Raw genomic sequence first — 16,881 nt, 5'->3', positions numbered from 1 at the left:
CTCAGGATCTTTTCCATCAACTTACCAACCACTGAGGTTAGACTCACCGGTCAATAATTTCCTGGGCTATCCCTATTCCCTTTCGTGACTTTAACTTGGAACAATATCAACGCTTCATCACTGTCACTGGTCAATTGATTAACTATCTCACAGTAAAGAATTATCTAAGGAAGAGTGATCACACCATGATGGAATATTACATTCAGTTCAAGAATGAAATATTGCATCTAAAACCACTGTGTTAAACTTAAGAGCAAAGTTTGAAGACAGAGTCTAGTAAGACTGTAGACATGCAGTGGCAGACATCTAAGGAGATTTTGCATAACTCTCAACAACTGATTGAGAAAGAAACACTATGAAAAAGATGACTCATCATGGCTAACTAAAAAATTTAGGATGGTATGAAATTGAAAAGAAGGTATGACGCTGCAAATTTTGTGGTAGAACAGGCATTTGATGAAATTTTAGAAACCATGAAGATGACTAAAAGGGAGTAAGGGAGAAATTAAAATATGAGAGGAAATTGGCAAGAAATATAAAAACAGACAGTAAGAGCTTTTACAAGTATATAAGAAGGAAGAGAGTAGCTAAAGTAAATATTGGTCCCTTAGAAGATGAAATGGGATTAATAATGGGAAACAAAAAAAGGCAAAACTGTGAACAAATATTTTGCTCTGACTTCACAGTAGAAAACACAAAAAGCATTTGATTAAGAGCAGAAAATTGAGATTAAAAGTAGGAAGGAAGTTAAAACTATCACTAAAGGAAAAAGTACGAGAATAATGAATGGGACCAAATGCTGACTTGACTCTTGGACCTGATGCCCTGCATCCTAGGCACTTAAAAAAGGTGGCTGCAGTGATAGTGGATGCATTGGTTGATTATACGATAGGCTAATTGACCAAGCGTCTGTAATAGGAAAATGCTACAGTCTGTTATTAAGGAAATGGTAGCAATATTACAACCAAGCAGATTCAACATGCTTTTATGAAAGAAAATCATAGTTGACAAAATTTATTTGCGTTCTTTGAGCATGTAACAAGCAGAATGGATGAAATTGACCCATCAATGTAGTGTATTTGGATTTCCAAAAAGTATTCAATAAGATGCGCCATAAATGTTATTACTCAAGAGATCATACTGTTGCAATAGTATATTAACATGGATGGAGGGTTGGTTAACTAACAGGAAACAGGATAAATGGGTAATTTTCAGGTTGGCAAACCATAACAGGAGTGGAATACAGGGATCAGTGTTGGGTCCTCAATTATTTACAACCTATAGTAATGAATTGGATGAAGGACCAGAGTGTGATGTAGCCAAATATGCTGATATAAGAAAGAAAGTTGTGCCAAAATCATCATGTTTCTGGATTGATGGAGATGGGATAGACGATGTTTTGGGACCCTGTGGAAGTCCTGATGCACAGACACGGAAATTCCCAGAAAGTTTAAATTTCCAATCAGCCAGTTCCCTGCTTCCTGGGACCCTCTAGGAATGTCTCTGGTTCTGAGCTCTGGATGGAAACTTGGGCCAAATAAGTGGCACTTGCCTGCATACTTGCCCTGGAAATGTTGAGTTTATGTCTATATATGAGCTGTTTGTGAACACAACTCCTTACTCACCTGAAGAAGGAGCGACACTCCAAAAGCTTATGTTACCAAATAAACCTGTTGCACTCTAACCTGGTATTGTGGGACTATTTGCTGTGCTTCCCCAGTCCAATGCCAGCATCTCCACATCCTGGAAATGTTAGACAGTTTAACAGCTGGTCCATCGCAATGGTTAGCCAGAGTGAATCAACTGAGCAACCCCAGACAATCACCTGACTAATCCCTAACCCAACCACCTCTCCAATTATTCTACTATTGCTCTAACCCTATCTGACTGCACCTGACCACCCATCAACAGTCTCTCAATACTTAACTACCTTCCCAACCAGTCAACTCTTAATAGGGTCCAACTGGTTGTTGAAGCCAAAATCAAGACACAGAGCTTTTATTTACTGAGATTTTATTGACTTGATCAATCTTGATCAACCCAGTGTTCCAGCCATTCCCGATTTAAAGCCTCTTTTAGAATTAAAAAAGTCAATAAAACTAATTAAGTGGGGGAAGGGGGTGGTGGAGGTGACCACCACTGACAAAAAATGAAAACTTCAAAGGAAACTTACTGAATCAAATTTAAATAATATTTCTGGGGGTGATGATATACCTCAGCTCTATTGTGCCCACCAGTTGCACAAGGCCTGAAGTGTACTCATAGACTCTGCATACTCCATCTCCAGGGCAACCCAGCTATGAACACAGGGGCAGGCAGTCAGGTTGGACAATCCCCTTGACCAATTCCTGGCTGGACCTATTGATGACCGCATTGGCCAGGAGCAGGCTCACAAGGAGGTTCTCATCTCTCCCATCCCATTCCACCCTGGTGATCCCCTATCTATACTCTTTTTTTAATAAAATTAAAATAAACACAAATGAGAGAGGTGACAACCCCTGGTGGGGCACTGTAATGAAAACAAATCACCAAAGGAAACTTAACTAATTAAACCAAAATATTGTTTCCAGGAGTGATAATGCACCCCAGCCCACAGGTGCAGAAGGTCCGAAGCGTATTAGTGGACACTATGTGATTCCTCTGCAAGACCACCTGGTCTCGAACATAGCCACAGCGGAGGGATAGATAACCAAGCCAGATAATCCTTCAACTGACTGCTGCCTTGATCTGTTAATGATTAATTTGGTCAGGCTCAAGAGCAGGCTCTCAAGTCCTCCTCTCTTTCTGCCCCTCTCCTCACCTGATGATTTCCAATCTGTATACACTCAATGACATTTAACACCCATCACTTCATTCTCTTAACCTTAATGATGTAATTGACAAAACATTAATATTGGCGAACCTCCATAATCCCTGCCCTGACTACCCAACGACTCTTGACCCATTTCCACTTAGCTCAGCTTCTTCCCAACCGCTTGGTTATTCCCTTGATCTGATATGACTACCCACTTGCCTACCCACCAGTACTACCCCACAGCCAACTGACTACTCCCATCTGTTCACAGAATCCCAATATTGCAGAAGGAAGCCATTCAAGCCCATTGAGTCTGCACCTACTCTTCGACAGAGCGTCTTACCCAGGCCCACCCCCCACCTCATTCCCTTAACCCCACACTTTTACCCCATTAATCCCTCGAATGTACACATCTAAGGAGCAGTTTAGCATAGTCAATCCATCTAACCTGCACGTCTTTGGAGTGTGGAAGGAAACCAGAGCATCTGCAGGAAACCCACAAAGACACAGGGAGAACGTGCAAACTCCATACAGTGACTCAAGGCTGGAATCGTACCTGGGTCCCCGGCGCTGTGAGGCAGCAGTGCTAACCACTGTGCCACCATGTTGATGTGACCACTCATTTGAAACATCATACAATTTAGCTTCTTATTTATATGGAGAGAAATACATTGGAAAAAGTTTAAAGATCGCTCAGTTGATTCCAGGATGAAAGTATTATAAGGAAAGGTTGAGCAGATTGGTCCTATACTCACTAAAATTTAGAGACTCGTGAGGTAATCTTACTGAAACATAGGGAAACTGAGGGGTCTCGTGAGAGAGTGTAGGATCAAAGAGCATAATCTCAGATTAAGAGGGTATTTATTTAAGTCAGAGATGAGGAGGAATTCCTTCTCTCCATTGGTAGGAATTTGTGGCATTCTTTACTGCAGAAGAGTGTAGAGGCTGGGTCATTAAGTATGTTCAAGGCTGTGGTAAACAGATTTTTAATCAGAAAGGGAAGCAAGAGTTATGAAGATAAGGTGGGAAGGTGTAGTCGGAGATTATCTAATCAGACCATTAATGATCTCATTGAATGGTGGAGCAGACTTGATAGGCTGAAGGTCTACTTCTGTTCTTATGCCTTATGGACAGGCTAACTGTCCAGGATAGGATGTTCCCTCATGGGGGATACAGTTTAAAAATAATGGGTGTCCTAGTTAAAATGGCTATGAGAAGGAATTTCTTTTCTGAGAGTCATTAGTGTTTGGAATTCTCTCACTCAGAGAGTAGTGGAACCTGAGTCATTAAACATATTCGACACTGAGTTCGACAGATTTTTGATCAATAAGTGAGTCATGGATTATGCAAGGGAGGCAGGAAAGTGGAATTAAGGCCACAGTCAGATCAGCCATGAATTTATTGATTGCTGGAGCAGTTCCGAGGGACTAAATGGTCTCCTCCTGCTCCAATTTCTTGTGTGCTTATGTTCTAAAACATTACTCTTGTTCAGCATTTCTGTTTTCACTGTAGAACAGAGCAGCTTTCATTGAATGCTGGGCCCTTTTTCATAAACTTGCCACCTTCATCTTCTGTATCAAATGTTAGTTAACTAAACCAACTTGGATCAATGTATTTTCTACTGTAAGATTATGACATTGCAGTGCTTATGTGAAAAGGCAATAAACCCACAGAATTTTTTTATTGGGAAATAAAATGTGCTTGAATGAAAGTATTTATTCGGCCCAAAGTGGTGTTTACAATCTGGGAATAGTACCCAACTGTTAAGAGACTAGAGATGTAAAATTTGGGATATTTCTAAATAAACATTGTACCGAAGAACATTCCACTTGTCTCAAAAAATGACAGGGCTGTCTCTTGTTAAATGGCATTTGGTTAGACAAAAATTCTGAGCCAAAATTTCTAAATTTTTCTGGCACTTTAAAGATCCAGAAGATTGTTTGTGTGTATGTTTTGTGCAAGCATTTCAAAGGCTGAATTCAAGGTATCAAAGCACCAGTAATTGGCAATGCTTAAACGCTATTAAAGCAAAACATCCTGATTCCTCAGAAAACTAGACTTCCTCTGAATCTCACTGATGTTCTTTTTGAAATAACATAAATATTTTGATTCCATTAGTCATCACTCAATGTGGTGTGATTTGTTCAGAAGTAGGTCAGGTGGGCAAGTCTTGGACTATTTAACCCATGGGCTGGACTGCCCTTTTGGTCAGTCATTATTCAAGCTGTCTTCTACTATGCAGTTGCCCCTGGACCTGGTCTTGTTGCTAGCTGCTGTGTTGGCTGGCAATGCAGCTCCTCCGACCTGCTATTCAAGAATGTTAGGCATGAGAAAAGAAATCAAGAACAGCATTGAGAACCTGCAGGCAGAGCAATTCACAGTGAGTCTGTATCTTGTCTTTGTGTTTTTGGGGACGTGTGGAAACTTTCAACATGTTAAACTGACCTGATTTTTGTTCTTTTCTCCACTCCCTTCAAGAAACGTTGTATTGCTAAGCTGCCCAACCTGCACATAGATATCCATGTAAGTCAAAAAATTATTTCCCTCTTATTAACAAGTTAAGTTAATTGTGGATACCATTTGGAATGCTTGTACATTCCAGGTTGAAGTGACACTATGACATCTTGATGATGAATGTGCTACATGCTTATTGGAAATGGCAGTTATAATGAAGTAATAGAGGTTCAGGGATTCATTCAGTTTTAGGATGCAGGACTTTTAAATTAATTGTGTTCATCAATATTGAATTGCGCCATTTCACCTTTCCATTACCTGCATGGCATATAAAATTAATTTAATGGTGTAGTGGAATTATTGTAGCAACGATTTCTGTGAGATGGAATTGTTGCTGTGATTGACATTTTCACTGCCTTGCTTTTCCTAGTTTATTTGCGATCAGATCGTAATTGCTCTTGTCATTGAAGGAAAATTGCTCTTTTGAAAGGAAAAGAGAAAAAAAAGCATTAAAACCTTTACTGTTTTATCATCTTTCCCAATTCACTAAAAGCCCCATCATCAACAAGTACAGACTTCTTGGCAATCAAATTCACATTGATTTGACTCTGTATTTCCCTAGCAAAACCTTGGGGTTCCATGGGATTCATCCAGGGGTTCCTCAGTAGGTGCAGCCATTCTAAATTTGGAAAAAGTTGTCCTTTCATCTCGTCCAGTCAAAGGCGATTTTCACACTTTGTTGGTTACTGATAGGCGCATGAGTCACCTTATCGGCAGCCAATGCATTGAGAAACTGACCTCGAATTGGATGAGCTGCAAATAATGGCAAAATCAATATTGAAAGTCACCACCATGGGTGACAGCAAGGTAACTGGATGGCAGAGCGGGCAGCAGAGTGAGGTAGGTCGCAGCTATGGGACAGGAGGAGGAGCGGATTTAGACGACGGGCGGGGTGGAAGTGGATTTGGAGGCTAAGCAGAAGGATAAATGGATTTGGAGGCTGGGCAGGGAGGGAAGGGAAGCAGATTTGGAGGCTGGGTGGAAAGGGAAACAGATTCGGATGCCAGGAGGGAGGGGAAGTGAACTCAGAGGCTGGGCAGAAGGGTAAACAGATTCGGAATCTGAGCAGGAGAGGAAGTAGACTTGGAGATTGGGTGGTGTGTGAGCATGTGTGTGCACACATGCACGCATGCAAACGAGAGGGATGAAAGAGTGCATGAGAGAGATGTGGCAGTATGTGTTTGTGTGAGAGAAAGAGGGAAGCATGTGTGTGTGACAGAGAGAGTGAGATTCTGTAATGCGTCTTTTGGATGTGAGTTTGTGTGTGTGTCTGAAATAAGAATCCAGCTCTCTAGCAATACTCCTAATATTAAATGAATTTGTGAGCAAAAGAAGCAACAACACTCCTCCCATTAAAATTGACAAAAAACAAGATGAAAAGTTATTTGTTGAATAGAACATTTTAATATATTAAATGTATACATGCAAGAAATAGAAAAGACTTTAAAAAAATGTTTTTGCATGTTTGTACCTATTGCATAAATACAATCTTTTTTTGTGGTTTAACTGTTCAACATAATGAAACTATTTCTCAGGGGGTTCCTTGAGAGGTCAAAATGGTTCTGTGGCTAAAATGTTTGGGAAACTGTGATTTAACCTTTCATCGAGGTCGCAATGTGTTCTTTTGGGGCAGGTTTGTTTCAAGCTATGATAATATAGGAACCTAAAGCTGTATAAACTATAACTTCCTTATCCTTCATTTTTGCTGAAATAATAAATAATCACCAAAGGAATAGCTCCAGAAAATTGGTGAAAATAATCAGTTAGTAGGCCATTATGAGGCTAAGGGGTTATTTTGGGTAAACCTCCATTTTTGTATAAATAATCATCAAAGAAATAGACTTTAGGCCATATTACAGAGCAGTTTCAGATTTTAAAATTATTGCTTATTTTCAGTAATATTATAAAGATTGTCTGTTTCATATATTGGCATGAACAAGGAAAGCACACTTTAAATTGCAGATGTCATTTTAAATGCATCAGGTACACTGCTCACTCCAATGACACAAAGTTGATAGTTTTTGACTGAAATTTGCACTGCTGGATGAGTTATGCGAGAGATTTTTTTTAACATAATTAAGGGTTAATTGTGGCATTTATTGTAAATGCATGAGTTTACAGAACTCCTGCGTGATGTCTAAAATGCGGAATTACCTGCAAGCAGTGGAAGAAATGACTAATCAGCGCTGCAAGAATGTGCTGCAACCAACAGTACGGTTAATCAGACGCTTGTACATCATCATGGTTGTGCCATGTAAGGCGGTATGTAGTTAAGATTCTCATTACACCTTCTTTTCTCAATATTCCAACTTCAAATCTCATTCACACAATCTGGATATGCTTTGGGTGCATGCAGCCCCTATCCTGCTCAACCCATTGTATATTTTTGGAATTTATTACACTTTTCAGTTGAACTTTTGACCTTCAAAGTCAAAACTTAAGTTGCTCAATATTCAGCTTCCTAGATTTGGTAGATTCTTGTCAAGGCTTGAACCTTATCCATAGTTTTCATAAGTCATTTCTCAAACAGATTATTGTCCAGTTTCATTTAGAAGCTGGAATTTTGCTTCCAGTACCATTTAGGGAAATTGTATTATGCTAGTAGCAAGTCACCGACCAGACATTGACAAGTGTAGAAGCTTACCGTACCAAGTCAGTATCCCAAGTGGCAACTGTGATCCAAATAAGCATTAATCCGAGATGAACTGCAATAGTGAAGTGCCAATTCTCTGACCTCACTTTCAAGTGAAGTCTCCTGCTGGGATTACTAATGCACTAATTTATCCTCAAAGCACTTGTCCAATTGACACCTGGGTTTGTATATGACCAGAGTGACTTGAACCTATGCAAAGAGTAAAATATAATTCTTATTCCTATACAACTAGAACAATTGTGGAACTATTTACAACAGCATATTTAATTTATCCTTGCAAAATGGAACTTCCTCCTATTCTTATCTTTGCTAAATTAACATATCACAGCAGTTTTTATTTTGACACTTAAACATTTTCATTTCTTTTTCAGGAACTTGTCTTCTTGACGAACAACTGTAGTGCATTACAGAGACCAGCAAGCACTACAATTTGAACATGCCAGATAACAAGAAGTCATCTTTTTAAAAACACATTTTTGTACTTTGCTATATGAAGTTAAGTGTTTTCACAATGCAAGCATCTTTATGGTTAAAAAAACATAAGAACATAAGAAATAGGAGCAGGAGTAGGCCATCTAGCCCCTCGAGCCTGCCCCGCCATTCAATAAGATCATGGCTGATCTGAAGTGGCTCAGTTCCACTTTCCCGCCTTCTCCCCATAACCCTTAATCCCCTTGCCTATCAAAAACCTATCTACCCGCGTCTTAAATATATTTAGCGAGGCAGCCTCCACCACTTCAACGGGCAGAGAATTCCAGACATTCACCACCCTTTGAGTGAAGAAGTTCCTCCTCAACTCCATTCCAAACTGCACCCCCCTTATCCTGGGGCTGTGCCCTCTAGTCCTACTGTCCTTTCTGAGTGGGAAGAGCCTCTCAACCTCTATCCTATCCATCCCATTCATCATCTTGTACGTCTTAATGAGATCTCCCCTCATCCTTCTAAACTCTAACGAGTACAAGCCTAGTTTATTCAGCCTCTCCTCATAGCTCAACCCCTTCAACTCTGGTATCAGCCTCGTGAACCTCCTCTGCACTCCCTCCAAGGCCAAAATATCCTTGCGTAAGTGTGGCGACCAAAACTGCACACAGTACTCCAGCTGCAGCCTCACCAGTGCCCTGTACAGTTGCAGCAAGACCTCCCTACTTTTATATTCAATCCCCCTCACTATGAAGGCCAGCATCCCATTCGCCTTCCTGACCACCTGCTGCACCTGCAGGCTGGGTTTTTGCGACTGATGCACAAGGACCCCAAGGTCCCTCTGCACTGTAGCATGCTGCAGCTTTTCGCCATGTAAGTAGTAGTCCTTCCTACCATTATTCCTACCAAAGTGGACAACCTCACACTTGCCAACATTAAATTCCATTTGCCAGTTCCTCGCCCATTCGCCCAGCCTATCTAGATCCCTCTGCAGACTTTCCACACCCTCCGCACAATTTGCCGTTCCACCAATCTTTGTGTCATCAGCAAATTTTGACACCTTACACTTGGTTCCCTCCTCCAGCTCATCTATATAAATGGTAAATAGCTGAGGCCCCAGCTCCGATCCCTGGGGCACTCCACAAGTCACCAACCGCCAATCCGAATAGCACCCATTGACCCCCGCTCTCTGCCTCCTATTTGACAGCCAATCCCCTATCTACGCTAACACCCTACCCCCAACTCCATGCCCCCTAACCTTCTGTAACAACCTCTTGTGCGGCACCTTATCAAACGCCTTCTGAAAATCAAGAAACACCACATCCACTGGTTCTCCTCTATCCACCGCACTAGACACATCCTCATAGAATTCCAATAAATTTGTCAGACATGACTTCCCCTTAACAAAACCATGCTGCATCTGCTCTATCAGACATTGCTTCCAGAGGCAGTAGATGGCAAGAGTTGTTCTATATTAGTTGAATAATGAGATACTAACCTTCTACAACGTTGTAGAATCAAGTTGACCTGAAGGTAGGTTAAATCTTTAAATAAAACCTACATTTTCTGTCCCCTGTTGTCTGATATTGGAATATTACACCACAAGTTCCATTCCTGATCTCCAGATTATGCTGGGTTAACTGTATTTTGACTCTGATAGAAGCTTAAGGCCAGTTGCAATTAGCCTCTGTGTCCTTCAATGGAGAGTGGGGGGGAAAAAGCCAGCTTTCCTATTCCTTCTGGAAAACGGGCTGATGTAGACCAGTCAAATAAGCGGCCAACACTCCAACAAGGACAACTTGACCAAGTACTGGGAGTTTAACTGGTACCCAGAGGGAAAAAAATCACTGATCTCAGGAAAGAAAGGGGTTAATAAAAAGAAAAAAATGCCTAGATTTGTCAGTTTGAGAGGAAAATTATCAGTGTTGGTTGTCATTACTCCACTTCAGGCATCTGCACATGTGCAGAATAACATGGAAATTCCAAAGTTGCATCCAAAGTGATTTTGCGTCCTTCTAGCGGGTACTGTGAAGGTTCCTCCCAGTAACAGAGTGCAATCCTGAGCACTCAATAAATTAGAGTCATAGAGGTTTACAGCATGGAAACAGGCCCTTCGGCCCAACTTGTCTATGTCACCCTTTTTTTTAAACCCCTAAGCTAATCCCAATTGCCCACATTTGGTTCATATCCCTCTATACCCATTGTATCCATGTAACTATCTAAATGCTTTTTAAAAGATAAAATTGTACTGCCTCTACTATTACCTCTGGCAGCTTGTTCCAGACACTCACCATTCTCTGTGTGAAAAAATTGTCCTTCTGGACACTTCTGTATCTCTCCCCTCTCACCTTAAATCTATGCCCTCTAGTACACTCCCCTACCTTTGGGAAAAGATATTGACTATCTACCTTGTCTATGCCCCTCATTATTTTATAGACCTCTATAAGGTCGCCCCTCAGCCTCTTCCGCTCCAGAGAAAAAAGTTCCAGTCGATTCAGCCTGTCCTTATATCTCAATCCATCAAGTCCTAGTAGCATCCTAGTAAATTTTTTCTGCACCCTTTCTAGTTTAATAATATCCTTTCTATAATAGGATGACCAGGATTGCACACAGTATTTCAAATGTAGCCTTACCCTTGTCTTGTACAACTTCAACAAGACATCCCATTGTTCTGACCGATGAAACCAAGCATGCCAAATGCCTTCTTCACCACTCTGTCCAAATGTGGCTCCACCTTCAAGGAGGTATGAACATGTACCGCTAGATCTCTTTGTTCAGTAACTTTTCCCAACGCACTACCATTAACTGAGTAAGTCCCGCCTGATTCAGTCTACCAAAATGCATCACTTTGCATTTGTCTAAATTAAACTCCATCTGCCATTCGTCAGCCCTTTGGCCCAATTGATCAAGATCCTGTTGCAATTGGAGGTAACTTGATGAGAACATCCACTTTTATGCTGTTCGTCTCATTGTAAAAATCCTTGAAACAGTTCTAAACTTGTTGAATGAGTTATAGCTGAGGTTTTATCAGTGCACTAACTGCATATTTAGTCTAAATATCCTCGCTGACCCTGAAAGACTAATTTTGTATTTGTGGATTGTCGAATTTCTCCTTTTAAAAATTAAAAATTTTTTTTTTAAAGTTTGTTATATTGACCCAATATATATTCTATCTAAATCTAATTGTAATCATTTAGTCTGCTTTCTGAAAATGTAGATTAAAAATGAAGTGCTTTTAGCTTCCTGGTTTGCTGTCTGCAAGAATACTTCATTGCAATTGGCCGCTCACACTGCTTGCTGACTCATTGCTGCTGCGTGCTTAGAGTGTTCCCTGAGATGGCACTGGATTTAACTTGTCATTGGGAAAGTGAAAGTCTCTACCACAACATCAGGGCATACACTGCTGCTTTACCTCTTCAGGGTTTTTCCTCATGTCAGTGCTGGATACAATCTGCGATTAAATTAATTTACTAACTATGAGATAATACTCGGTAAGTTCCCAGTTTTTTTCCAAGGTGACTGCCCAAAAGTCCACTTCATCAGGTGAATGCTGTGGATGTGTGGTGGGCACCTTCAGAGCCATTGAACTCTTGTTAGGATCATCCACCACTTCCACAGTTCCAGATTTCATCTACTTAGAGTGCTGAGAGTCCTCTAGATACACTAGACAAAGTTGATGATGCCTTAATTTAGTTTAACTTGTCAGCTGATGGTGAAATTTCAAGCTATGCCTGCTGGTGTGCATTACCAGCTATGTGAAGGCATCGGTGAGAGATGAGGATACTGTAGATAACAATGAGCCTCAACCACATTTGAAACTAAGTGGGCAACTGGCAAAACACAGAGACACTAGTCGAGTCACAGAAATCCCCAAATACCTGTGACTACAAAACTGAGCCATTACTTTCAAATGAATAGAATGCAAATTGGGCAGAAAGATGTTTTTAATTATTCTTTCATAGAATGTGAGCATCACTGACTAGTGCAGCATTTGCTGCTCATCCATAATTATCCTTGAGAACAGTCCACCTAATTTCCTTTGTGCAACTGGCTTGAAGAAAAGAGAGGCTGTCAGCTGAGCAAAGTCATTTGTTTTCAACTGAAGGCAGAGCAAAATATATTCCAACAATCTATGTGCAGTAGAATATCAATAAGAACAGAAATGTTTTAAAGCAAAATAGTCTTTGCATATATTTTTATTGTAACAAAATGTTTTTGATAATTTGATATTTAACCAGTTCCTCATTCTTGTGGCTTGTGGCCATCAGATTAGTTGATTATAATTCTATGTCAATCTATCATTTGTGAAAACAGACAGAATTAGGAAATACATTTAATTTTTAAAATGTTATTTGTGACATTTTTGCTGCTGTTATTTACTTCTAAGTGAAACTTCCTAATAGTAACAAAAAAAATGTATAGACTACATTGGGTCTGATGTTTTCACTGCACATTTCATTTAATTAACAATTGCACAACATGAATCATCTCCTATTTATTGTATTTGGATCCTAGAACATAGGGCAGCATGGTGTCACAGTGGTTAGCACTGCTGCCTCACAGCTCCAGGGACCTGGGTTCAATTTGCGGCGTGGGTCACTATCTGTGGAGTTTCCACATTTTCCCCGTGTTGGCATGTGTTTCCTCTGGGTGCTCCAGTTTCAGCCCATAGTCCAAAGGTGTGTAGGTTAGGTTGATTGGCCATGCTAAACTGTCCCTTTGTGTCTCAGGATGTGTAGGTTAGAAGGATTAGCGGAGTAAATATGTGGGATTGTGAGGGTAGGGCCTGGGGTGGAATTGATGTTGGTGCAGACTTGATGAGGTGAATGGCTTGCTTCTGCACTGTAGGGTTTCTATGACTGGGCAAAACACAGGAACCACCATGGCCCACCTGTGCCTCAGTTCCCAAGTTCCATACCTTATGTTATCCTTCATAGTTGTTCACCTTCTTCTCTAACAAATGCCGACATTTTTCTTCTTGATTTTACCTTCACAGGTTTGCATCCTGGTCCTCTTATTGTACACTGCCTTTAAATGAAAATATAGTTGTTTTTCTGAGTCTTTTCCTTTTGGTATTATGTATTAGTCACTAACTTTGCAAGTCATTCAAGCGATCTGAATCCAGTAACATGAACTGGTTATGGGATGGATTGCTATCAGATGTGGCACCACTGTTTAAAAAAGGAGGTAGACAAAAGGCAGGTAACTATAGGCCACTTAGTTTAACTTCTGCCATAGGAAAAATGCTTGAATCTATCATTAAGGAAGAAATAGCAAGACATCTGGATATAAGTTGCCCCATTGGTATGACACAGCATGGGTTCATGAAGGGAAAGTCATGTTTGACTAATTTGGTGGAATTCTTTGAGAACATTACATGTGCAGTGGACAATGGGGAACCTGTGGATGTGGTGTATCTGGATTTCCAGAAGGCATTTGACAAGCTGCCGCACCAAAGACTGCTACATAAGATAAAGGTGACGGTGTTGCTAATGTATTGGCATCTATAGAGGATTGGTTACTAACAGAAAGCAAAGGGTGGAGGTAAATGGGTGTCTTTATGGTTGGCGATCAGTGACTAGTGGTGTGCCCCAGGGATCACAATTGTTTATGATTTACATAGATGATTTGGAGTTGGGGACCAAGTTTAGTGTGTCAAAATTCGCAGATGACACTAAGATGAGTGGCAGAGCAAAGTGTGCAGAGGATGCTGAAAACCTGCAAAGGGATTTAGATAGTCTAAGTGAGTGGGCAAGCGTCTGCTAGACTGAATACAATGTTGGTAAATGTGAGGTCATGCATTTTGGTGGGAATAACAGCAAAATGGACTGTTATTTAAATGGTAAAAAATTGCAGCATGCTGCTGTGCAAAGGGACCTAGGGATCCTTGTGCAAGAATCTCAAGAGTTGGTATGCAGGTGCAGCAGGAAATTAAAAAGGCAAATGGAATTTTGTCCTTCACTGCCAGAGGGATGAGTTTAAAAACAGCGAGGTTATGTTGCTGGTGAGGCCACACCTGGAATACTGTGTACAGTTTTGGTCTCCCTACTAGAGAAAGGAAAGCACTAGAGGGGGTGCAGAGAAGATTCAATAGGTTAATTCCAGAATTGAGAGGGTTGGCTTATGAGGTAAGACTGAGTAGACTGGAGCTATATTCGTTGGAATTCAGAAGAATGAGGGGAGATCTTGTCGAAACATATAACATTATGAAGGAAATAAATAAGATAGAAGCAGGGAAGTTGCTTCCACTGGTCGGTGAAACTAGAACTAGGGGGCATAGCTTCAAAATAAGGGGAAGCAGATTTAGGACTGAGTTGAGGAGGAACGTCTTCACACAAAGAAAACATCTTCTGTGGAATTCCCTGCCCAGTGAAGCAGTTGAGGCCACCTCATTGAATGTTTTTAAGGCAAGGATAGATAAATTTTTGAACTGTAAAGGAATTAAGGGTTATGGTGAGCAGGCGGGTAAGTGGAGCTGAGTCCACGAAACAATCAACCATGATCTTATTGACTGGTGGAGCACGCTTGAGGAGCCAGATGGCCTACTGCTGCTCCTATTTCTTATGTTCTTATTAGAATGCTAGATAGGTCTAACAGCAGCAGTGTACTCGGGTTGTAAGCTGGCAAAGACCAACTATCAATCCAGCTTTACATTACTCAGGAATAGAAAAACATGCCGCATAAAAAAAGCTTTTCTGAATTCTATTCCTTGAAAACAAATCCCTCCTTCTACAGTGTAGTTCTCTTCCACAGCTGGATGGAACCACTCAAACCACTTGACAGTGCATCTTTAAAAGAAAATTACTTCTGTACTTGGGAACACCCCATCCTAATGATGTAGACGAACAGATTAAGTGGTAATAGAATTACAATTCAGCACACCAATCTGTAATGTGTTGAAGTTCCCAGGCACAGTGAGTGTATAGACTAGTTATGAATGTGTGCACAATGCATCAGCACAACTAGGTTAAGGTACATTTCCAATAATGTTGCATGATATATTAAGTGCCGGAACGTTTTATTGGTCGACATTGATCGTTTTTATGAATTTTCTCCACTGCTTGCTGAGCTCAGCAAGGCGAGGTGTTTGGGCTGAGGAATGGACCACTTTCCTGATCATCTAAGTATATTCAAGTGAAGTATAACAGGACAGCCCATGATTATGCTGTGGAAATGTAACAGGGAGCCTCGGAGCCACATATGGGGTTCAAACTTATGAGTTCCACTCACGTGCAGATATTTGTATCTTTATATGGATAAGAAAATCTATAGCTTAAGCTGCTACTTAAGGACCGTACTGTTCTAAAAAAACAACCCATTTCAAACCTCCAGGGTCACAAAATTCAAATAAAGCAAACAATTTGAAAATATCAAAACACAACTTGCGATAACTTGGCATTTGAGGGCTAGATTATCAAAACATGGAAATCATAGGTGGCCTGTGAAGCACAACTTGACACATGATAATGAACCATTGTGGTTACATTGCAGCACTAGTATTCCAAAAATCTGAACTAATACTTCAGAGACATATGTTCAAATCCCACCATGCCAGTGGGGAATAAAAATTAAAATAATAAAATAAATGGGTCGTATGAGGGCTGCTCTTGGATGTTTCGAGAGTAGCCTAGTGCTTCACGTTGTTAGTGTACGCTTAAACTGGACCAGATGCTGGGCAACACAACAGCTCAGTGACTGTCACTGTTTGCTGTGCAGATACATGGATTTGGGCTGGTGTCTGTGGGAGTTTGCACATTCTCCCTGTGGTTGCGTGGGTTTCCTCTGGGCGCTCCGGTTTCCTCCCACACCCCAAAGATGTGCTCTTAGGCTGATTGATGTAATAAATTGTCCCTAAATTAGTCTTCCCTCAATGTGGAATGCCATAAGCATAGACAAGGGTCATGGGTGGAGAGGGGACTCATAATGTTAAAATGGCAGCGCGGGTTCGTTGGGCTGAAGGGCCTGTTTCCCATGCTATGTTGTTCCTTGTTCTAAAAACCCAAATGGCTCATTAATATTATTTAGGGGGGAAAATCTGCCATTCTTACCTGGTGTGGCCTATATGCAAGTGCAGTCCCACAGCAAGCTACTCAGTTGCATCAAACCGCTACTAAAACATTGAATAAGTGTAAAAGCAGACAGACCACCCAGCATCAAACTAGGCATCACAAATGCCAAAGGTGCACCCAGCCCAGTTGACTCTGCATAGCCTTCCTCACTAACATCTAGCACTTGTGTAAAACTTGGGACAGCTATAGCACAGACTAGTTAAACAACACCGTCATTCTCACAGAATCGTACCCAACAGCCAATGTTCCAGATTTTTCCATTACTCGCCTTCAGTATGTCCTGCCCCACTGACAGGACAGACATACTAGAGATATGGGAGTGGCCCTGGGCATCCTCAACATTGACTCCGGATCCCTGTCCCATGGCACCAGGTCAAACATGGGTAAGAAAACCTCCTGCTGATTACCACCTACGTTCCTCTCTCAACTGA

The 16,881-nt window shown here is 41.0% G+C and overlaps 1 protein-coding gene across 1 annotated transcript; it reads left to right on the top strand.

The window, feature by feature from the left end:
* The first annotated feature begins 5,030 nt into the window (after positions 1-5,030).
* LOC145351561 (cytokine-like protein 1) lies at positions 5,031-8,395 on the top strand. Its single transcript, XM_080201155.1, has 4 exons — positions 5,031-5,174; positions 5,273-5,317; positions 7,430-7,570; positions 8,333-8,395. Exons 1-4 carry the CDS (start codon positions 5,031-5,033, stop codon positions 8,393-8,395), a joined length of 393 nt encoding a protein of 130 aa, XP_080057281.1.
* The last annotated feature ends 8,486 nt before the right edge of the window (positions 8,396-16,881 follow it).

The sequence above is a fragment of the Carcharhinus amblyrhynchos genome, chromosome 13 (assembly GCF_965287045.1).
Source record: "Carcharhinus amblyrhynchos chromosome 13, sCarAmb.v2.hapA, whole genome shotgun sequence".
In the NCBI taxonomy this organism is placed as follows: Eukaryota; Metazoa; Chordata; class Chondrichthyes; order Carcharhiniformes; family Carcharhinidae; genus Carcharhinus; species Carcharhinus amblyrhynchos.
The sequence above is the reverse complement of the archived record's forward strand: the minus strand, read 5'-3'. Positions and strand labels throughout refer to the sequence as shown.

Coding starts and splice junctions, on each gene's coding strand:
- LOC145351561 (XM_080201155.1), top strand. CDS start 5,031: ATGCAGTTGCCCCTGGACCTGGTCTTGTTGCTAGCTGCTGTGTTGGCT. Junction 5,175..5,272: donor TGCAGGCAGAGCAATTCACA/GTGAGTCTGTAT, acceptor ACTCCCTTCAAG/AAACGTTGTATTGCTAAGCT. Junction 7,571..8,332: donor TGGTTGTGCCATGTAAGGCG/GTATGTAGTTAA, acceptor TTTCTTTTTCAG/GAACTTGTCTTCTTGACGAA.